The sequence below is a fragment of the Acipenser ruthenus genome, chromosome 49, assembly GCF_902713425.1.
Source record: "Acipenser ruthenus chromosome 49, fAciRut3.2 maternal haplotype, whole genome shotgun sequence".
In the NCBI taxonomy this organism is placed as follows: Eukaryota; Metazoa; Chordata; class Actinopteri; order Acipenseriformes; family Acipenseridae; genus Acipenser; species Acipenser ruthenus.
In genome coordinates this window covers 8,595,605-8,618,320 of record NC_081237.1, presented here as the reverse complement: position 1 = coordinate 8,618,320, position 22,716 = coordinate 8,595,605, and the positions used below count along the sequence as shown (strand labels likewise).

The 22,716-nt window shown below is 47.4% G+C and overlaps 1 protein-coding gene across 1 annotated transcript; it reads left to right on the top strand.

The window, feature by feature from the left end:
• The first annotated feature begins 1,370 nt into the window (after positions 1-1,370).
• LOC131721847 (unconventional myosin-Vb-like) lies at positions 1,371-22,641 on the top strand. Its single transcript, XM_059014925.1, has 35 exons — positions 1,371-1,525; positions 2,454-2,564; positions 2,825-2,999; positions 3,583-3,727; positions 4,184-4,340; positions 4,689-4,832; positions 5,007-5,088; positions 6,463-6,570; positions 6,778-6,890; positions 7,056-7,324; positions 7,705-7,786; positions 8,025-8,165; positions 8,367-8,492; positions 8,680-8,763; positions 8,898-9,050; positions 9,345-9,442; positions 10,382-10,468; positions 10,625-10,948; positions 11,357-11,513; positions 11,752-11,991; positions 12,553-12,789; positions 13,024-13,117; positions 13,311-13,459; positions 14,282-14,521; positions 14,831-14,925; positions 16,087-16,285; positions 16,538-16,637; positions 16,740-16,865; positions 17,975-18,126; positions 19,207-19,296; positions 19,574-19,706; positions 19,905-20,205; positions 20,416-20,590; positions 20,945-21,025; positions 22,222-22,641. The coding sequence occupies exons 1-35, from the start codon at positions 1,457-1,459 to the stop codon at positions 22,387-22,389; spliced, it is 5,205 nt and encodes a 1,734-aa protein (XP_058870908.1). The 5' UTR covers positions 1,371-1,456; the 3' UTR covers positions 22,390-22,641.
• The last annotated feature ends 75 nt before the right edge of the window (positions 22,642-22,716 follow it).

Genomic DNA, 22,716 nt, shown 5'->3' with positions numbered 1-22,716 from the left:
TCTTGGATAAATGTATAGAAATATAAATAATGAGTATCATGATGAGAAAAGGATCCAAGTAATTGTATTTCATTTGTAAACTCAGATCTGCATGTATCTGACCCGTCAGACAGTGACTTTTTCTTTTTTTTTTTTTTCTCCTTGCCCCCCCACTTTCCTCCCCCAAGTGTCCCAGGGCCCCCTGTGACCTTTTTGTTTACCTCTTCCTGTATACAACATGTAGGCAATTTATAGCAGAAATGAACTTTTATTGAAGAAATTAAGAACTAAATATATTTTATTTTAAATTTATGGACCTTTTAAACTTTGGCGCAGCTAAAGTACTGATATATATATTTGAACTGACTTGACGGTTAAATTGTATTAAGAGTTTTATTTTTTATGCTTCTTAATAAAGTTTTTTTTTTACTGTACAGAACGTGTAGTGTGTGTGTCTGTCTGTTATTTTTTAATCGAGTTTGGTGTTGGTTAAATAAGTATGAAACTGTGCTGCAAGGTCAGGCTGTGTGAGGCACGGGGTGCAGCCTGGTCCCTTACCCCCACCAAAATGGACAATACAATAATGTGTGCTGAGGCTAATGAGAACCGGAGCCCTGCGTTTGCACTGGAGAGAATTTGAGTTCTTACAGAAAAGTGAATTAAAACATCTGTGCATCTACTTTTAATTTGTATCACTAAAGGTTTTTTTTTGGAAGAAACATATAAAAGATGGATTGCGCCCTCACAGTGGTGTCTGACAGTCTGGAAATCTTGCCTCAGATTTCCTCTCTCAAACCCCTTCTACTATCTCCTGGCTGTAGGGCACTGTTAAGTTGAACCTGGTTTGAGTGATGAACACCTGCAAATCCATTCCAGTGTACCAGACACCCTGTCTTTATAAACCACGTGCGTTTCTCCTGCCATCAGTCATTGTAATCTGCATTGTAATTACAGTCATTCAGACTTGAAAGGAGTAGCGCCCCCCCACATATTACAAATTAAGAAACTGTTACTGTTTGTACACCGTGTTTATTACATTTTTAAAATTAATTTTATCCCATTTAAGGGCTTCTTATTGCTCAATGTCAGTAAATTTGTTCAGTTTAAAAAAAAAAACCAGATACATACAAGGGATTCATAACAATATAAACCATCATGCGAGGGGAATGCCTGCTTGCACAAAAGTGTGTGCTGCGTGTAGCAGGTGTTTGTGATGTTCTGCACAGCCCAGTGTAGTGTCTCTTGGACTGTGTGCTCCTTGCCCTTGAGTGAGTTAACAGTTAACCTGCCCTGGACTCTGTTTTAGGACAGGAAGAGATTTTTTTTTCTTTAAAGAGCAAAGTGCACTCTGAGAATTCCTCCACACTCTCTCACTCGCCGGCCAGCTGAGCAGGAGAGATGGAGGGAGTCAGATAAGTGTCCTGTAATCTGCTACTTCTGAAAAAAAAAAATTTGTGCTGCTCCAGACAACACACATATGCACACACTCACACAGCCACCCAGGAACTGTCCAGGAGCCATGTCTGCAGCTGATCTCTACACCAAGGTAAACGCTGGCTACTAAATACACTTAAAATACTAAATTTACTGAAGTGGTTATTTCTAGTTCAATAAACAATTATTGATAATGCTTGCTTTTTTTGTTATGCTGTGGTAGCAGGGACAGGATTGCTATGAAGTTAAATGGAGTTTATGTGCTTAAGGGAACTGACTGAAAAAAAAACAAAAAGGGCAGTACGAGACTCCTTAACCTGCAAGGTGTAATTATCACCGACGTTTTCACCCACTGATTCCCATCACTACCTTCTAAAAGCAGCTACAGAGACGTAAGGGTTAATTGCTGGAACAAAGTGCTTACTTTGTGATTTTGAGATGGTTGAAGCTGAGCAGTGCTTAAGACAAGGTACAATCTGTTTCAGATTTTGGGTAGTGAGGGCCCTATCATTTCCAGAATTATATTTTAAAATTTGAACCGCCCCCGCTGGCTCTGATGCTAACAGCGATGTGCAGCTCTCCGAGTGTTTGAGTGCACTGCAAAGCAGTGAAGACTTAAAATCATAAGTTAGCTCCCACTAGTTGAGCTGTGGGGAATCAAGTAGTCCTGATAAAACTTGAGCATGGTAAACTTTCACATACTATGCTATGCTTTACCATTTTCATCTGCACTTATTTATTCTATTTGTACATTAAGGGCAGTTGGAAGGTAAGGCATGGCAGTACTGTGTTAGCTGCCTGAACCTAATGAGTAATCCTGAGCAGCTGACATTTGGATTGCTTGTTGGTGTTAATTTTTAACGCAAACCAATTTGTGCTGAAAACAGGTTTCTGTCTGTCATCGTGAGAAACTGTGTGAATGTTATATAAAAATACACATTCACCACGATGTCAACTGTTGAAAAGCAACATACTGTATATACATCAGTATTAAACTGTGAATAGTATAATTCATACCACTGCTCCCCCGCTCCCTCTAGCTGACTAGGGTGTGGGTCCCGGATCCCGAGCAGGTCTGGGTGCCTGCTCAGTTGAGCCATGATTACCGAGACGGAGATGACTGCCTCCACCTTCAGCTCTCAGACGGAACAGTAAGAATTAACCTGACAACAACAACAACAATAATATTATTAATAATAAATAAATAACTTGATTGATAATAATAATCAATCAATCAATCAATCAGTCACTGATTGACTGATAATAATAATAATAATAATAATAATAATAATAATAATAATAATAATAATAAATCATATATCAATAAAGTTTAATCCAGTTTTACTGTTAGATTTATGAGACACATGGTGGTTGAGTTCATAGTAAATCCTGGAATCTCTCTCTCTCTCAGGAGGTGCAGTACGTTGTGGCCCCCGGGCCCCCCCCTGGCCTGCCCCCCCTTCGGAACCCTGATATTCTGGAGGGGGAGAATGACCTCACTGCCCTGAGCTACCTGCACGAGCCGGCCGTGCTGCACAACCTGCGAGTGCGCTTCCTGGACTACAGCAGCATCTACACCTACTGCGGTGAGCAAGGGGTTAATACTGGAGTCACTGTGCTGCGGAGAGCAAGGGGTTAATACTGGAGTCACTGTGCTGCGGAGAGCAAGGGGTTAATACTGGAGTCACTGTGCTGCGGAGAGCAAGGGGTCAATACTGGAGTCACACTGCTGTGGTGAGCAAGGGGTTAATACTGGAGTCACACTGCTGTGGCGAGCAAGGGGTTAATACTGGAGTCACTGTGCTGCGGAGAGCAAGGGGTCAATTCTGGAGTCACACTGCTGTGGCGAGCAAGGGGTTAATACTGGAGTCACTGTGCTGCGGTGAGCAAGGGGTTAATACTGGAGTCACACTGCTGTGGCGAGCAAGGGGTTAATACTGGAGTCACTAAACTGTCATAAACCAGAGGTTAACGATGATGACTACATTGTTTTATGATGTGATTTTCTTCACACTACACTCCAGATAAACCTCTTTCTGGTAAAGATATAGACAGTAGGCGTCTCGGCACAATAAAACAACCCATTTCACTTTGCTCATGAAACCTTCACGAGCCACGTATGAAAACATTAGTAATCTCTTCTTTTTTTTTTTTTGTCCCGGTTACCAGGCATCATTCTGGTGGCCATCAACCCCTACGAGCAGCTGCCGATCTACGGGGAGGACGTGATTGATGCCTACAGCGGGCAGAACATGGCAGACATGGACCCACACATCTTCTCTGTGGCAGAGGAGGCATATCGCCAGATGGCACGGTCAGGGGCTCAGGTCTACTAACACTCAGAGCTGTCTTAACCTACTAGAAGTGCCCTGCTCTGGCGTTTAAGTTTCTCATAGGTGTCTGTGACAATACAAGATTAACAGGTTCTTGCTCTGAACTGCTGTTCAGATGTGTTTGACATCTTGACATAAGGAATTTCAGTTCTCTGCATACCGTTTAAGCCACTTGCTAGCAAGGTAACTCAACTTACTTGCAGTGATGGCCCCACCTAACTGAGCGTCTCCGATCAGGTGGTCTGTGAGTGCTGTTTTGTGTGCGCTGGAAAGCAGTGCAGATTTTAAATGAATTATTAGGTCCTCCTGATTCACAATGTCATTATTATTATGATGATGTATTTATTTATTTGGCAATCATGATACAGTAAGGGTCTTGTTTCCTATGAGAATTCCCTGAAATTAGTTGTAAAGGAAGGCTCGGCTGTCTCCTGCAGGGAGGAGAAGAACCAGTCCATCATTATCAGCGGAGAGTCCGGGGCGGGGAAAACCGTCTCCGCCAAATTCACCATGAGGTACGTCGCTGCTGTAGGGGGGTCAGCACGGGAGACAAGCGTGGAGGAGAGGGTGCTGGAGTCCAACCCCATCATGGAGGTAAGAAAGGGAGGGCGAGGGAGAGTGAAGAGGAAGCCCAACCCCAGAGAGGGAGGGAGAGGGGTAGAGAAGAGGGAGATGCTTAAATCCAGCCCCATCATGGAGGTGAGAGGGAGAGGAGGAGGAGGAGGAGGGAAGAGAGAAGAGGGAGAAAGGGACATGGCGAGGGAGATGCTCAAGTCTAACCCCATCATGGATCGCTGGCAGCGGGTGTAGCCATACAGATTGTGTGGTTGGTTAGTCTGATTGGCTTGTTGTGAGTGGGGAGTCTCTGTATGGGGAGGGGGGTTGGTAAAGCCAGGGCTTGGTTAACCCTTAATGACCCGTGTGACCCTGACCGCTACGCAGGCGATCGGGAACGCAAAGACGACGCGGAACGACAACAGCAGCCGCTTCGGAAAGTACATCGAGATCGGATTCGGGCGCAAGGGTGACATCATCGGAGCCAACATGAGGACCTACCTGCTGGAGAAATCCAGGGTCGTCTTTCAGGTGCCCCAATGTATTCAAGAGTCACATATTTTAAACCAGATTTAAAAGTGATATGCATTTATTGTGGATTTCAATGATCTAATTTGTTTGAGTAATTATTATTTTTAAATATAAGCTAAAAATGATTGCCAGTAAATAGTGGATACACTCGTTGACTGTCTTCTCCCCCAGTAGACTACAGAAGAGAGAAACTACCACATATTCTACCAGCTGTGTGCTTCCAGACACCTGCCTGAGCTCAGCGCGCTGGGGCTGCGTGAGTACACTGAGTCACAAAGCTATGTGTTAGTCCAGTGGCGGCCAATGAGCCGGTATTGCGATCCATCAGGGTAGATATCAGTGGGCTCCGCGATCCACCAGCAACAAAACAAGCAAGAGGACAATAATATAAAGATGACTTTCAAGTGCCGTGTGACACTCTGAGACACATTCAGAAAAGATAGGATGGTCTGTGAAGCGCGCGTCCCATTGCAAAGTTAAAACCGCCTTATATTGTTTTCTTTGTTTATATATGGTACGTTTTCAAAATTAGAATTCTGACAAATAATTAATATTAAATTATCAATGAAAAATAATACCCATTGCTATATATATATTAGTATTTTTTTTTTAAATCAAATTTCCAGTTTTGTACTTACAATATCCACTGGCACTGGCAGACTGACTGTTTGTCACAACTCTAGTACCAGAGATTCATTTGAGGTGAAACCGCCAGGTCAGGACAGCACCAAGTACCGCTTCTTTAAAAAACAAACAAAACAAAAAAAACGACAAATATAAATATTATTATTATTTGATTATTTATTATTTATTTTTTTTTAAAAATAAATGTTCCTTCAACTGCCTTCTGATTTGATAGCTACAGCCGACGCCTACAGCTTGTGAACTGAGGGATACCGATTTTTGGCGGTTTGAATTTGAAAACATTACAGCGACAGCGCGTGGCACTGCCAGAACGAGACAGCTAAGTACGAGCGCGGGATATTTATATATACAAAAAAAAAAAAAAACAGTTACGCGCGAGAGAGACAGTTGGCGCCTTTGGAAGAGACAGTCAGTCAGTCTGACAAGAACACGCCCATTAAAATGAGGCGACTATATAAATAAAAGAGTATAATATGATTTAATATAACTGGACAGATTTAATAAAACGACGAGAGATACAAAAAAAAACAGACAAAACGAAACCGAAAACAGGAACACAATGGACAAAATAGGCTAAAACATTTTAATAAACCGACACAAAGGAGAGAACCTCAGGCGAAGGCTGTCAAAGGTAAAATTTGAGAAATGTGGTCTTCGTGTTAAATTACATATTCCTTTTTTTAAATTGATGGTTCATAGTTTTCTAATTATTTTGTGAAAGTTATGAAGTTTTAAAGTTTGATGTGAACCTTTTACGGTTTGCGCGGTGTGCCTGTCACCTGGCCTAGCAAGCAGCCTTAAGTTTCGTGTATAATTCAAACGAGCCGACTAGCGGTGATGTAAGTAACCGATATTGTGAGGTACAAAATGGTGATGCATTCTGACTGTAAAGGTATTACAGATTGCTACGAGTGTGCCATGTTCAATTGATTTACCAGCTTCAGTACTGGATTTAGATTATGTCAGCTGAGTGGCTCCCATCCAGGTCGCGCGGAAGAGTTCCAGTACACGAGCCAGGGCGGGAATGTTCAGATCCCGGGGACTGATGACGCCGCCGATCTGGAGCGAACCAGGAATTCCTTCAGTGTGCTGGGTGAGTCAGTCTAGCTCTGGGATTGAATTCCTGTGCTGGGTGAGTCAGTCTAGCTCTGGGATTGGGCGGCACAGGGACCTAAATACGACTCCTGTTGCATAACAGTTTCACCCATTCCAGGTTTTGCCTGCCTGTCTGGGTGCTCTGTCTGCCGTGAATGGGCAGGTGAGTTACCTGTATGTAACCTGCCTGCCTGTCTCCCTGCAGGTGTGCGCCCCGGCCTGCAGATGGAGCTCTTCCGGATCCTGGCAGCGATCCTGCACCTCGGGAACGTAAGGATCCAGAGCAGCGGGCGAGACGGCGAGCGCTGCAGCGTCAACGTGAGTCTCCGACCGCGCCTCTGAATTTAACATGATGAGCATGCAGCGGCTGCACAGATACTAGGGGCGTTAAACAGGAACCACAGACAAAAACCAAACCAAGAAAAGCATGTGGGAATGGATAGAGAGTACTGACTCTAGCTCTTCTCCCCTGTTCCCTGGCAGGCGGAGGACCGGTCCCTGCATCTCTTCTGCCAGCTGCTGGCTGTGGAGCGCTCTCAGATGGCTCACTGGCTGTGCCACCGGCGGCTGGCGGTTGCCGGGGAGATGCTGGTGAAGCCGATGGGATGGCAGCAGGCGTGCGAGGCACGGGACGCCCTCTCCAAGCACGTGTACGGGCAGCTGTTCACCTGGACAGTCGGCCGGCTCAATGGGGCCCTGCAGGCACAGCGCAGACAGCCACACTCCTTCATTGGGGTCCTCGACATCTACGGGTGAGCATGGGCAATGGACAAGGAGGCTCCTCAAAGCTGTGCCCACCCAGAGTGAGACCAGTGTTTTGTGCCCGAGATGACAACTGACACAGTAGACTGATTTAGAAGAAGAGGAAATAAAGTCATTGCAAGAATGCACTAGCCTGTGCTCTCAGTCTCTACTTTTGAGCCATCTGTTAATTCTTTATTTAAGTCGAGAGAAAAATTATCCTGCCCTCAACCTGGCCAAAAAAATAAATCACAAAGCCCTTTACTATGTTTCATTAAAAGACACTAACATGTTTTAATGTTTGTTTTCTAAAGAGTTAACTTTCTGTAATGCTACTTTGTTTAGAAACAGTTAAAAATGGGGAGTTTTTATATTTGTTTTTGCACTGCAGGTTTGAAACGTTTGAGAAGAACAGTTTCGAGCAGTTTTGTATAAATTACGCCAACGAGAAGCTACAGCAGCAGTTCAATCGGGTAGGTCTGGAGTTTTGTGTTCGGCATTTTTTTTTATACTTCTATGTGTTTCCAAGCAGGGCTTCAGGTGTAAAATTTTAAAAGGAAAGTCTTTGTCAGTGTGTTTCCTGGTATACCTTGAAAGACATTAGGGATGAAATATACTTTTATTTTTTTTTAATATTTTTTTTGCTTGGCATCGCTAAATATGTTGTGTTTGGGTGTTCTTGGGGTTAACCGTTTCCTCTCTGGCCCCCAGCACGTCTTCCAGCTGGAGCAAGAGGAGTACTTGAGGGAGGAGATCCCATGGACCCGCATCGAGTTCAGCGACAACCAGCCGTGCATCGAGCTGATCGAGGGCAAACTGGGAGTACTGGACCTGCTGGACGAGGAGTGCAGGGTAAGGGGGAGGGGGAGAGCTAATGAAACATGTCACGAGTCTCTGCAAAGGAGTTAATAACTTTTTTTTTCACAATTATTAAATAATTACCTTTATAGGGTATCACTGTAATCTGGTTTTGTTAGTTAATGGTAGTGTTTAGGTTCTGTGCCTGGTATAGGCTGTGGTTTGTGTCTGACAGTTCTCCATGTCCAATCATAGATGCCCAGGGGGTCTGACGAGAGCTGGGCCCAGAAGCTGTACGAGCGGCACCAGAACCAGAACCCGCACTTCAGCAAGCCTCGCCTCTCCAACACCGCCTTCATCATCCTGCACTTCGCTGACACGGTGAGGCACCTTATTTTTTTACAATCAGATAAAAACATATTTTAAAATTTTACATCAGGGAAAAAACTTATCAACTGATGTATTCGGTTGAGGTGAAATTATTATTATTTCAAATTCCAAATCTTTTGTGTGTGTGTGTGGGTGGGTGCCTGCTTATCTATTTGTGTGTGTGTGTGTCTATCCGCAGGTGCAGTATGAGTGCGATGGCTTCCTAGACAAGAACAGAGACACCGTCTTTGAGGAGCCAATCAACATTCTCAAAGCCAGCAAGGTGCGCTCCTCTCATCATTGTGTCTCTTCAGATTCCAGTATTCACTGCTTTGTGCTTGTTGTGTTCAGTTTGTTCACTGCTTTGTTCTTGTTGTGTTCAGTTTGTTCACTGCCCCTCTTGTGTCCCTGTTTCAGTCGGAGCTGGTGGCAGAGCTGTTCCAAGAGTCAGGAGGGGATGGCCCACCCCTCCCTGGAGTGACGACTGCAGTGCCCAATGGGAGCCTGCGGTCCAGCAGGAAGGGCGGGAGCACGGCACGCAGGGAGCACAAACAAACTGTGGGCTTTCAGGTGAGCGCCCCTAGAGGCTGGCTGACTTCACTGAACACTGCAAGCCTGATCGCTGACGTAGATGGTTGATAATTACTCAGCAGGACTGAATCTTAGGCAATACATTATTTTTTTGTAATCAATGAAAGACAGAAGAGAGTCTAAGAATAAAGAGCACCCTTTCAGTTAAACTGGTGGTGAAGACGACGTTAAAGGTGTTTTTTTTTTTTTGTTTTTTTTTGGCTAGTTTGTTTGTAGTTGTTTTAAACGCTGACAGCCGTAGCGATGATTGTGAATCTCCCCTCTTCCCTGCAGTTCCGGCAATCCCTGCAGCTCCTGATGGGAACTCTCAACTCCACAACCCCTCACTACGTGCGCTGCATCAAACCCAACGACCTCAAGCAGCCCTTCCTGTGAGTCCCTGTGCTAAACCCGCTAGCCTTGATAAAACTCTCAGTGCACTTCACCTGCAGTGAGGGGGCGACTGCTTGGGTTAAAGTGCGCGCAGTGCAAGTGATGTCAGTGCTCTAGTAGCAGCCCCAGTTTCACGTGTTACACCCAGTCTCTGAGGGTAGATAAGCTGGAGCTTGGGGTGACCATGTGATTGTAGGTTCATTTAACTGGCAATGCTGTCCCCCATTCTTAAATTCAGTTGTCAACAAATCAGTGGGGATTACAGTGTGGATTTTTCTTTTTCTGTTGACTGAATATTTAGACAGTAGTCTTAACTATCTTACAGAAAAGAGAGAGGTAAAATGCGTTGGGAGTGTGAGTGTTTAAAAACCCGAACTGTCCCGGTAAGCATGGATCCACATGGGCACCCTGACTCAGGCTCATGTGTTTCTGTCTGCTCTGTAACCGGTAAAGCCCCAGCTTATGTAAACCCCTGAGCCAACTCAGCTCAAGTGAATCATGTTCCAAAAATAAAGAAGTATGCTGCGAAACAGGCTTCATAAATGAGGTGACGCAAATATTACAACCTGGAGAGCTACAGTTTTAAATAGTGTTAAGAATGACATTTCTACCGGGTAGATATATTCCTGCAGCCTGAGGGTCAGTGTTGAGGTTTGGGGGTCACACTAACCATTCAAGGAAACCTGTTTTTGGTGTGTGTGCTTTTCACGGAGCAGGTATGAGAGTGAATACACACACATACACACACACACACTTGAGGCAGGCTCACATGAACACCAAGCTAGATTATTCTGTGAGTGGGCTTGACCCACATTACAGCATTTAAACAGATTTGTAAAGCAATGTGTTTGTAGCACACAGTCTGTGCGGAGGGTGCTGTACCCCACCAGACACTCTGCCGCTCTGTTATCTGGGGCCCGTTTTGATTCTGGTTTCAGATTCGACCCGAAGCGTGCAGTCCAGCAGCTCCGGGCCTGTGGGGTTCTGGAGACCATTCGGATCAGCGCCGCCGGCTACCCTTCCAGGTAACCAGAGCCTTCTGCACTGTAGCTAACCCATGCAGTCCTCTCAGTGTTCAGAGTTATCTCATTACTGTTGTTCAGTGTGCCTAGACAGAGGTTGCCAGAGATGTCCCTCTTTCTCCTCTCTCTACTCTCTCATCTCCCCTCTCGCTGCTGCAGGTGGACGTACCCCGAGTTCTTTAAGCGGTACCGGGTGATGATGCAGTGTCGTGACCCGGGTTTGGAGGACAGGCAGGCAGCGTGCCGGGCCGCCCTGGGCTCCCTAATTCCAGACCGGGATCAGTACCGCTTCGGGAAAACAAAGATCTTCTTCCGGGCGGGCCAGGTGGCGCTCCTGGAGAAGCTGAGAGCCAGCCGGCTGCGTGCCGCCTGCGTGGAGGTGCAGAGGAGGGTGCGAGGCTGGCTGGAGCGCAAGCGCTACCAACACACCCGCCAGGCAGCACTGACACTGCAGAACTACACCAGGGGCTGGCTGGCACGGAGGTGAGTGCAGAAGATTGTTACACTGACACACACACACAGCAGAGATACACACACACACTCACACACTGTTATACTGGCACGCACACACACACTGCAGAGATACACACACTGTTACACTGACACACACACTCCACACACTGTTACACTGGCACACTCTCTGACACTTTCATCGAACACTGAAACACACTGTCTCTAACACGTAACACAATATCAGACACTGACTCACTGACACTGGAGAGATACACCAGGGTTCGCACTGACACGCCCACACTCACATTGACACACTCATCGAGCGCTGAAACGCTGGCAGACACTTACTTACACTAGACGCACACTCGCACTCTGACACATGCTCACTGGCATTGACAGACCCTCCCTTCTCTAACGCCCTGCTCTCTGTCCTGTCAGGCTGGCACACAGTCTGCGCTACACCAGGGCAGCGCTGGTTCTGCAGAAGAGCTACCGGATGGTCCAGGTGCGGCGGCTGTACCTGCTGATCCGCTCCGCCGCTGTCACCATCCAGGCCTTCGCACGAGGAGCGCTTGCACGCTGCCTCTACCGGCAGGTACGCTGTCGCACACTCACCTGCAGCTCCAGAACATACCAATACAATTAAACTGAGTTAATATTATTATTTTTTTGGTTCTGCCATACAAAACATTGCTAATACCAGATTATATATTGTACACTCAGTTTTTTAAAGCGTTTTATAAAAACAATAGCTTTAGCATGTGATTGCTTATGCTGTAACTGGCTGCCTGTGATCACAAGTATTTTTAATACAATACGTCCTGTGTCCGCAGCTGCGTGCGGAGAGGACGGCTGTGCTCCTGCAGGCTCGTGTGCGGGGCTGGTCTGCGCGCCGTTCTTTCCTGCGTGTTCGCGGGGCCGTGCTGTACCTGCAGTGCTGCTACCGGCGCATGCGAGCGCGCAGAGAGCTGAAGCAGCGACGCATGGAGGCCCGCTCTGTGGAGCACTACCGACAGCTCAACAAGGGCATGGAGGTCAAACTGATGCAGCTTCAACGCAGGGCAGACGAGCAGGTAGTACGGGGGGTACTGAGAGTGAGGCAACTGCAGATTGTGGGGTGTGTGAATTTTTGACAGGAATGGGAGTAGCTTCAGGTGAGTGGGTAGGTTGGGGTAGGTTTCTGCCACAAAAGCTTTTAACTCAGAAGTTAGTTAAAGAATAGTTTTTCTGATAATTTTAAATAGTTTGACATCCACAAAACTGTTCCAGGCTGTTAAAGCTGGCCTCTTCAACAATACAAAAAGGTTGCAGACAACTTTTATTAAATCCCATCAAAAACAAAAAAAGTATCTGGATAACCGCCCAAGTCTCACCAGTCTTTTACAGACTTTTATCATAGACTCCACCTCCTAGGAACCTTTTTTAGGGTTGCATTTGGATATAAAAGGATGATTTTATACACAGTTTTAGCTAACAGATGAATGTGGTCTAGAACCTTCATATATATATCTTATATATATATATGTGTGTGTGTCTGTGTGGTGATTGCATTTTGTTGGTGATGCTTGCATAGGTTTATTGACTGGGATGTGCTAATGGTTTGTAATGTCTCTCTGTCTGTCGGTGTGCTACAGTCCCGGGAGAGCAGCCTCCTGAAGGAGCGTCTATCCCAGGAGCGAGCGGCTCACTGCACTGAGCTGGCACGCCTGCAGGGGGAGCTCTCGAGGCTGGCAGGCAGCGTCCAGGACGAGGCTCGGAGCACAGCCCTGGCACAGGAACTGAGCGCCCTGCGAGGGGAGAGGGAGCGAGAGAGAGAGGAGCAGAGGAGTGCAGAGCAGAGGGCGGCCCAGGAGATCACTCGGCTCACGCAGGTGGGCACTGTGAGCGCTGTTCAGAGATTCGTTGTGATAGCTCACACTTTAAACTTAGACTAGCGTCTTCACAGTGAAGGAGGCAGCACTCAATCAAATATTACAGGGCAAGACTTGTGAGAAACCGTTCCACTGAAAAATATGACTGCACCTCTGCTTGACCTCCGAATGTATTGTTATTTCTGATGAAGGGCCCCTCTCACTCTTCTCTCCTCCTCACTGTCACTCTTGCAGGCCGTGGAGTCTCTTCAGAGAGAGAAAGCTGCTGTGATACAAGAGAGGGAGAAACTGAACACCTCCTTACAAGAGCACGAGAGAGCGCGTGAAGGTGCCTGTCTGCCTGCCTGCCTGTCTGTATATTGCTTGTGTGTGTGTGTGTGTTTTCTCTGACTATTTGCACCTGTCAGAGTTCTTGTTTGTCTGTTTGTAGCTAAATTTATCCTGTTATATTTATATATTGATGTATTTATTTTCTTTATTCATTCTGACTTCCCTCTCCCTCTTTCACTCCCCTGTCACAGAGCGTCTCAGTCAGCAGGTGGCGCTGGTGAGCTCCGGGCTGCGTGCGGAGTTGGAGGAGGAGCGCGGCCGGTACCAGGGTCTTCTGAAAGAGTTCTCCCGTCTGGAGCAGCGATACGAGAACCTGAAGGACGAGATGACCTTCAGCGAGGTGACACACTCCCGCCCCACCCTTACCATTCAAAACAACATTAAAAACTTATATCTGACGTGTGTGCTTTTTTTTTTTTTTTTTGTGAATAAGACTTAGACTAGAAGTCTTTTTCAACGTCTTTTGAAGTCGGAACATTTTGAATTGAAGTTTCTTTTAGTGTTTTTAAATTCAGCACTTTTAAGTGTTTAGTAACTATGGCTGTATTAAGTTTTGTAACTTTTAAACAATATTTTACTCTAAAAAATATATATATATTTACATGAAAAATAAACAAGGTCTACCAGAAACAACAAAGAGGAAAGTGTATTGGGTACCCTTGTCACAGGCAGCAGTTTCAGAGTCTACCACTTGGGGGCAGCAGAGTCTAAGGGAGCTGAGAGGAGAGAGCGGTGGGGCTGCTGCACTGGTCCCTGTATCACCTGCAGTACCTGTTTTTTCCTCTGGCTGGAGAGAGAGAGGCATTCGCTGCAGTTTCATGAATAGCAGGCTGCAGTCAAGGGGTCTGAAGTCACTTTCCTACTCCAAAACCTAAGCACCTTAATGCTAAAGCAATGTTAATTCAAATTGCATACCAGGCATGATTTGAATGAGCTCCGTAACTTTGAGAAACTCAGTGATTGGTAAAAGTAAATACAGATGATCTTGACAACAGAGTGTCCACTTGGAGAGTGTTATCCCTGGCATGGGAAGTTTATTTATTTATTTATTTATTTTTTGTAATGTTTGTTCCACCTATTGTATCAGTATTGTTGCAATGCTGTTGTCACGGTATTGTCTTGGTGTTGTTACTAGTTGCTTGTCCTTCTCTTTCTGTTCCAGAGGTTCCTGGGTCATAGGAGGAATGCGTCCTCACAGAGCCTGATTCTGGATATCAGCCCGCCCATCCCAGCCGGGTCCAGTGAGAGAGAGGCCAGAACCAGCGTGACATCCCCAGAACGGCAGCGCAGAGTTACCGTGACATCACCAGAACTGGAGCGCAGAGTCACCATGACATCACCGGAACGAGTGCGCAGAGTCACTGTGACATCACCAAGCAGCCCCATAGCAACCTCTCCTGCGGTACAGAGTCGCCTGTCTTCTTCTTGTTTGTCTGTCAGCCTGCCTGTGTTCCATTTTTCTGCATACCCGATACAGCAATTGAACATAAAGTTGGTTACAAAAATGTATTTGTCATTAATGACTCTTCAGTGTCGCACAGTAAATCAAATTGTAGCCGTTCAGATAACTGTTGGGACTGACTTGTACCTGGTTACGCACATGTGTGCCAACAGTCACGCCCTCTCTCCCTGCTGGGTGCACGATGCACAGTGTGTAAGCTGTGACCCTGTCTGCTCAGCCCAGCCCATGTCTCGTCTCTGTTCCCCCCAGGACTCTTTATTGAATGCGGTCGGCTTGTTTAAAGATGGGCGAATGAGGGAGGAGGATCTGAGACACGCCTACGATGCTGTGCGCGTGGCCAACAAGTGAGTCCAACCCTAACATCGTTCAGTACAGTTAAACACAGGGACCCCGCTGCAGCCTTTGTGACAGCCAGACGTGGAATACCAGACTGGGCAGAGTGCCTTTTTGTCTTTAAGTGTTTATTGATTTTATGGAAACTGTTGATCAGGCAATTCCATGCACAGTGTGGCTTTAGTGTTGTTGTTGCGCTAGATAGCTACAAGGCAATTTAGAGAGAGAGAGAGAGAGAAAGAGCATGACAGAGATTTATACAGGTAGATTAAGAGGGAGAGAGTGATAGATAAATAGATAGAAGCACACAGGGAGACTGAGAGGGGGGATTGTGAGAGCAGTGAACTAGAGAGATAGAGACTGAACAGCAATGGATAGAGAGACAGATGTAGAGAGAGATACACAGAGACTGAAGGACAAGGAGATGCACAGTGACACTAACTGACTGAGTGCAGGGGCTCAGCAGACACACAGGTGCACTGGTGACAGAAGGAGAACTGTGCGACTCTGTGAAGACAACGCGAGAGAAAGACCTTGTGCACGTGGTCCTCCTCCCCCAGGGCTGGTGTGTTGACAGGTCTCAGCCAGGTCGGAGGAGTGGGGGCACTGCTGCTCTCGCCATCTGCTCCCGGCCCGTCATTCCAGAGAGCGGGAATGTCACCTTGGAAACCGCTGAGAACACGGAACACGCTCGGCTCAGCCTGGCGTCTGACGCTTTGGCACCTTGTGGTTCTCAGGATTTATTTTTAGCGTGTTCATTGTAAATAGACATTTATTTCTTTGTATCTTTTCAAGGTGTGAAACTATACTGGTTACAGTCTTGAGTTCAGGCATGAGGATGATGTTGGGGAGGGGGGGGGGTGCTATTGCAGGAGGATATTCAGTAAATTCTCTGTAAATTAGATTTTCAGGTTTCATAACTGTTAAACACTTAGCACAGCTAGATTTATTACTTAATAAGATACATTGCAAATGTTTAGACTAGAAGTCTCATTTTTAAAATTTTTTTTAAAAAGGCATTCTAGTCGAAATGTTTGTCATTTTAACTTAAGTTTTGTTTTAGTATTTATAAAGCGAGCTTCATCAGACGCCCCTGAGCTTGTCCCCGGTACACTGAAGCAGATCAGGTTCGTATCACGCTGAGCTTGTTCGTTCTCTCTCTCCCCTCGCAGGTTCCTGGAGTCCCAGCTGGTGTCCCAGCGGCAGCAGTGGGACAGCGAGATGGAGGCTCTGCGGCTGCAGGTTGGAGCTCAGAAAGAGGAGATGGACAGGCAGAGCCAGGCACTGGCACACACTCTCACACTGCCCCCCGGGACAAGCCTGCAGCTCGGGCTACAGGAACAACTCGCACACCTGGCAGCCGACAACCTGGTGAGTGGAGTGCGGGGGAGGGTGAGTGTGCGTGTCAGGGTTTCTCTCCCTCCCTCTCTCCCAAAGAGTCTCTGTGTGTGTGTGTGTGTGTGTGTGTGTTGGTTGGTCTCACATCCTCTCTCTCCCCAGGAGCTGATGGAGCAGGTGGAGAGTCAGGAGCAGGTCTGTGTGTGTGTGTGTGTGTCTGTGTGTGTGTGTGTGTGTGTGTGTGTGTGTGTGTGTTGGTTGGTCTCACATCCTCTCTCTCCCCAGGAGCTGATGGAGCAGGTGGAGAGTCAGGAGCAGGTCTCTCGCAGGCTCAGGAGGGAGCTGCACTCGCTGAAGCAGGCCGGCTGGGGCTCTGCAGGACCAGGTCAGTCAGAGTTCCCAGACAGACAGGCATGGATTATTATCATTTGTGATGATCCATCCCTCTCCCTCTTTGCACCATTCCCTTTCTTGTCTCTCATTCCAGCTCGAGGGATGGAGGTTCTCTCTGGAGGGAATGCCATGCCCGCTCCTCACAAAGAAGCCAAGCTTCAGGGCCTGCTGGAGTGCAGGAGGGAGGACGAGGCGCGGCTGATCAAGAACCTCATTACAGGTGAGACTCAAACTCACACTCCCTCATCCACAGAGACAGCCGAGATGCACGCTCACACACACACACACACACACACGCACACACACCCCACAAACACACACACACACACACCCCACAAACACATACACACACACACACACACACACCCCACAAACACATACACACACACACACACCCCACAAACCCCCCCCCCCCCACAAACACATACACACACACACACACACACACACACACACACACACCCCACCCCACACGCACTCACGTAAGACACTAACTCACACACGCTCAGTCCTGCAATCGTAACCTCAACGCTCAATCACAAAGTCATGAAGCCAGAGACACTTTTGATGAAGCATTTGTTAACTAGAGTACAGATGTGTTTGTAGTATTGCTCTCTCTCTCTCTCTCTCTCTCTCATTCTCTGTCTCGCACACACACACCCCAGACACTTTTTCAGTTAGCCCTGTCAGTGCAGCAGGATGAATGGCCGGCAGTGTGTGAGAGACTGAGTCTGAGGGAGGTATAATGATCTCTCCATTCCAGGGCGTCCTGAGGGACTGGGCCTGAGGCTGAGCGGTAATTAAAGATTTGAAAAATGATCAGACAGCTGGGAGAGCTGCGTATTGAGGGACAAGCGTCAGGGGTTGATGAGTTACAATCCACTCAGAGCTCTGGGGGAAAAAAAAACTAGAAAAATGTTCTTTAGCTGTGGAGCAAGAAAGAGAGCAAGAGAGCCGAGAGTTCTCCAGCGCTGCCCCCTATAGATACTATAGATGCACTGCCCTGCCCAGCAGACCATGTTAGACATTTATTCCTGTAATGATCTGCTGTCTTCCCTCAACAGGGCGAACAATGGATGAGACTGTAATGAACTCTCTACGGTAGCAGAGTTGAGTGATGTAAAGTCATGTCTGTCTGCTTCGTGAAAATAATCAAACAGCAAATGAAATATTACTGTTAATCCACAGCGGTTCCTCCCTGTATGTGTTTTAGGTAATACCAGCAAACCAAGTGAGGTAGTCGTGTGTTCTGTCCGGTGCCGCCTTCAGAACGCTGATGTATTTTTTTGATGGAGTGTTTTGAAGTTTGTACTCGCTGTGTCTCCTCAGGCCTGCGCCCGGAAGTGACTCGAACCCTGACACCAGGGCTGCCAGCTCACATCCTGTTCCTGTGCATGAGGCAGGCGGACTGGCGAGGAGAGGAGCAGCGAGCACGCGCGCTGTGCACCGCCACCGTCACTGCCATCAAGGGGGCGCTCAAGGTAACACTGCCCGCTCTGCAGGGGCTCAGCGTGGGCAGGGCTGGGAATCCTGCAGGGGGGGACTGGGGGAGGCCTGCATAAGGATGGGAACCAAGATTTCACAAACATCTCTGATTAAACAAAGTAACCCGGGGGATTAGTGATTCGAATTAACGAGAATAAGCAGAGTTGATTGAGCCACACAAGGTTTCAGTGTGAGCTAGTTACCTGTGTGCTGTGGCTGACTGTGCGCTGGATCAGACTGCTGTGGAATGTGGGGCTGTGGGCCCTCCTTTAGCTTAGTTTCAGCAGAGGGCCTGGCTGGCTCCGGCAGTCCCCCGTCACAAAGTGTTTTTCGTTTTGCCAGGTGCTACCAAGCATGGCAGCGCTTCTGTGACAGCCTCCCTGCTCGTTTCCTCTCTGAGTGTGTGTGGATGTCTGGCTGGCTGCCGGTCGTTAGCACATCGATTGCTGCTTAGACACCGGCTTCACGGGCTCCCAGCACAGCACAGACACGGATTAAATAAACAAGGTGTTGGGGAAAGAATAGAAGTGTGTGTGACGTAGGGCAGCCGTGTCACTAAGATAAGCGACAGAATTCTCACCTCGGTCTCTCTGGAATTCACTCTCACACATTTCCTTTCTGTCTGTCTGTCTCTCCTCTTCTTCTCTTCTAGTTTAATGCAGTCTGATACTCAATCCGGGGAGTGTAGCTCTCAGAGCGCTTACAGAGGTGAGACTGTGTGTGTCTCATTAGTGGCTCTCAGGCAGGGGGAGGTGTGAGCGGAGGCGGGTGCTGTATCCTCTCTGTGAGGCAGCTGCTCATACAGCAGTGAAAGGAGCTGGGAAATTAAAATGTGGAGAGTGCAGAACTGTGAAACCCGCGCACCTGTCTCTGCCTGACTGTGAGGATAGGGAATCCGGTTAGACCAAGCACACTACTGTGAACAAAACCAATGAACTAAATACTGATGTAATGGTTAAAAAAAACCAAATAGGTTAATGCGATCAGCGCACAAGCATTCTGTCCGGGGTTTATCTTAAAAACCACTTTTTTTCTCAGCAGTTTTTAGAACAAAACTTTTTCTTTTTCTTTTTCAGAAACACTCCGACGACTTTCAGTTGGCGGCTTTCTGGCTCTCCAACACCTGCCTGCTGATGCACCTGTTGAGACAGTTCAGCCCTGGAGAGGTGTGTGTGTGCCTGTGTGTGTGTGTGTGTGTGTGCCAGTGCGTGTGTTAGATTCATTCCAGGATTTGATTAGAGATTAATTAACCCTAGAATGGCTTAAACACTAATTTGCTAAATTTAACAGCTCAGGTACTACTGTGGCTGCTGGTGAGATATGCAGTGGGAAACATATAAAAATGTAACTACAAACTATTTTGCTCGGGACATCAAAAGTACAATAAAAACAATTTGTGTTTGTTGCTGTGCACCTCTGACCTTGCCCCTGCAACCCCCTCAGAGTTCTCAGACAGATGAGCAGACGTTGCTGACCTTTGACCCGAGTGACCTGCGCAAAGCCCTGAGTGACCTGTCCATCCAGACCTATCAGCAGCTGATCCGTATCGCAGAGAGCAGGCTGCAGCCCATGATCGGTGAGCCGGGGAGAGAGTGGGAGGGAGAAACTGTGTCAGTGTGTCAGGGCTCATCCAAGGGAGACTTTGTAAACCCTTATGAGAAATTGTAAAAAAAAATTATAAATGGCGAGAGATGATGGTTGTTGCCTTGTTTGGGGGGTGTGTGTGTGTGTGACTCTCCCAGGTGCTTCATCATAATCCCCCCCCCTCCCTCAGTGCCGGCGATGCTGGAGAGTGAGACGATCCCAGGGCTGTCCAGCGGAGGGAAGAGTCTGGGGTCCCACAAACGAGCGGCGAGCGGGGCTAGGGAGAAGGGGGAGGGGGTGCAGCCCCACACGATGGACTCCCTCCTGCGAGAGCTCAGCTCCCTGCACCACACTCTGAGCCACCAGGCTCTCCACCCTGAAGTGTGCAGACAGGCCTTCCGCCAGATCAGCCACCTGCTCACAGCCACCACCCTCAACAACCTGCTGCTCAGGAAGGACATGTGCAGCTGGAGCAAGGGGCTGCAGATCAGGTACAGTCTCGCTCTCTCTGTGTCTCCTTCACATTACTCTCTGCACTAGCTCCAGCTGTATAAAGACATGTGCCACTGGAGCGAGGTCCTTCAGATCAGGTACAGTCAATCTGCCCTCTCTCTTTTTCTCCTTCACTCTCTCACCTCTGTTTCTCCTTCACTCTCCCTCCCTGCTCCCTCTGAACGAGCTGCTGCTGCTTCCTCTCTCAGGTACAATGTGAGTCAGCTGGAGGACTGGCTGCGCGGCCGCTCCCTGCAGCTAGGTGGCGCTGTGGATTCCCTGGAGCCGCTGATCCAGGCCGCCCAGCTCCTGCAGGTCAGCAAGCGCTCAGAGAGTGATGCGCGGGCCATCGAGGAGACCTGCACTGCCCTGTCTCCTCCGCAGGTGAGTGAGTGCCTCTACCAGCAAATCACTGCAGCCAGCAGAGGGATCTTTACTGTCGTTCACAAAGCACTGTTTCAATACATAGCTGGTAGTTTTAGAGAAATCGTCTGTAACTTAAAACACAAATTTAGAAATACCAAGACATTGAGAAAGACTGCTAGTCAAAGTGTTTGCCGTTGAGTGCTCTGTCAGTGTTGAGTGCTCTGTTAGTGTTGAGTACTCTGTTAGTGTTGAGTACTCTGTTAGTGTTGAGTGCTCTGTTAGTGTTGAGTACTCTGTTAGTGTTGAGTGCACTGTCAGTGTTGAGTGCTCTGTCAGTGTTGGGTGTTGATCTTGTTCTTCCCTCCCTTGCAGATTGTGAAGATCCTCAGCCTGTACACACCCCTCAATGAGTTTGAGGAGAGAGTCACTCTGAACTTCATCCGCTCCGTGCAGGTGAGGAAAGCTCCCTGGCTTCTATTCAGAGCAAGCCTCTCCTATAACAATACATTACACCCCATTCCCAGCTCCCTGACTCCCTAATCCTCTCTGTACTGAACTCTCTTATACAACAATACATTACACCCCATTCCTAGCTCCCTGACTCCCTAATCCTCTCTGTACTGAACTCTCTTATACAACAATACATTACACCCCATTCCTAGCTCCCTGACTCCCTAATCCTCTCTGTACTGAACTCTCTTATACAACAATACATTACACCCCATTCCCAGCTCCCTGACTCCCTAATCCTCTCTGTACTGAACTCTCTTATACAACAATACATTACACCCCATTCCCAGCTCCCTGACTCCCTAATCCTCTCTGTACTGAACTCTCTTATACAACAATACATTACACCCCATTCCCAGCTCCCTGACTCCCTAATCCTCTCTGTACTGAACTCTCTTATACAACAATACATTACACCCCATTCCCAGCTCCCTGACTCCCTAATCCTCTCTGTACTGAACTCTCTTATACAACAATACATTACACCCCATTCCCAGCTCCCTGACTCCCTAATCCTCTCTGTACTGAACTCTCTTATACAACAATACATTACACCCCATTCCCAGCTCCCTGACTCCCTAATCCTCTCTGTACTGAACTCTCTTATACAACAATACATTACACCCCATTCCCAACTCCCTGACTCCCTAATCCTCCCTGTACTGAACTCTCTTATACAACAATACATTACACCCCATTCCCAGCTCCCTGACTCCTTAATCCTCCCTGTACTGAACTCTCTTATACAACAATACATTACACCCCATTCCCAACTCCCTGACTCCCTAATCCTCTCTGTACTGAACTCTCTTATACAACAATACATTACACCCCATTCCTAGCTCCCTGACTCCCTAATCCTCTCTGTACTGAACTCTCTTATACAACAATACATTACACCCCATTCCCAGCTCCCTGACTCCCTAATCCTCTCTGTACTGAACTCTCTTATACAACAATACATTACACCCCATTCCCAGCTCCCTGACTCCCTAATCCTCTCTGTACTGAACTCTCTTATACAAGCTTACCAGGGTAAATGTGCACAGTATTGTTTTTTGCCATTGCATTTACCGTTGACCTGCATGTTGTTATATAACTGTACACCCCAATACATGGCATGTCTCTCCCTCTCCCAGGCTCTGCTGAATGAGCGGCCCGGGGGGAAGGCTCGCCAGCTCCTGATGGATGTGCGCCATGTTTTCCCGGTCACCTTCCCCCCCTCCCTCTCCCCCTCCCCCAGCCAGCAGCCAGAGCAGCTCCAGATCCCAGACAGCCTCAACCTGGCCTTCCTGAGGCGGGTCTGAGGGGTGAGGAGTGTGCTCTCCCACTGCCTGCACTGACCCGCAGCATGTCAGGGGTATTCAGAGATGTGTGCAGTATATTAACATTCACATACACTGCTGGCTCCCAATCTCCTTGCCTCACAACTTTGTTTTGTGTGTCAGAATGAAAGTTTACATTTTTTTTTTGCTTTGTTTGTGTACCAACTAATACTAATAAAAATAACAAATCTCTCACTGGGACAACTGAAAACAAAATGTAGTCTTCTGAAATGTTTAAAAGTGATACAGAACTGACAATACAGTATCATGTATCATACATGGGAATAATGAAATATTACATTACATAAA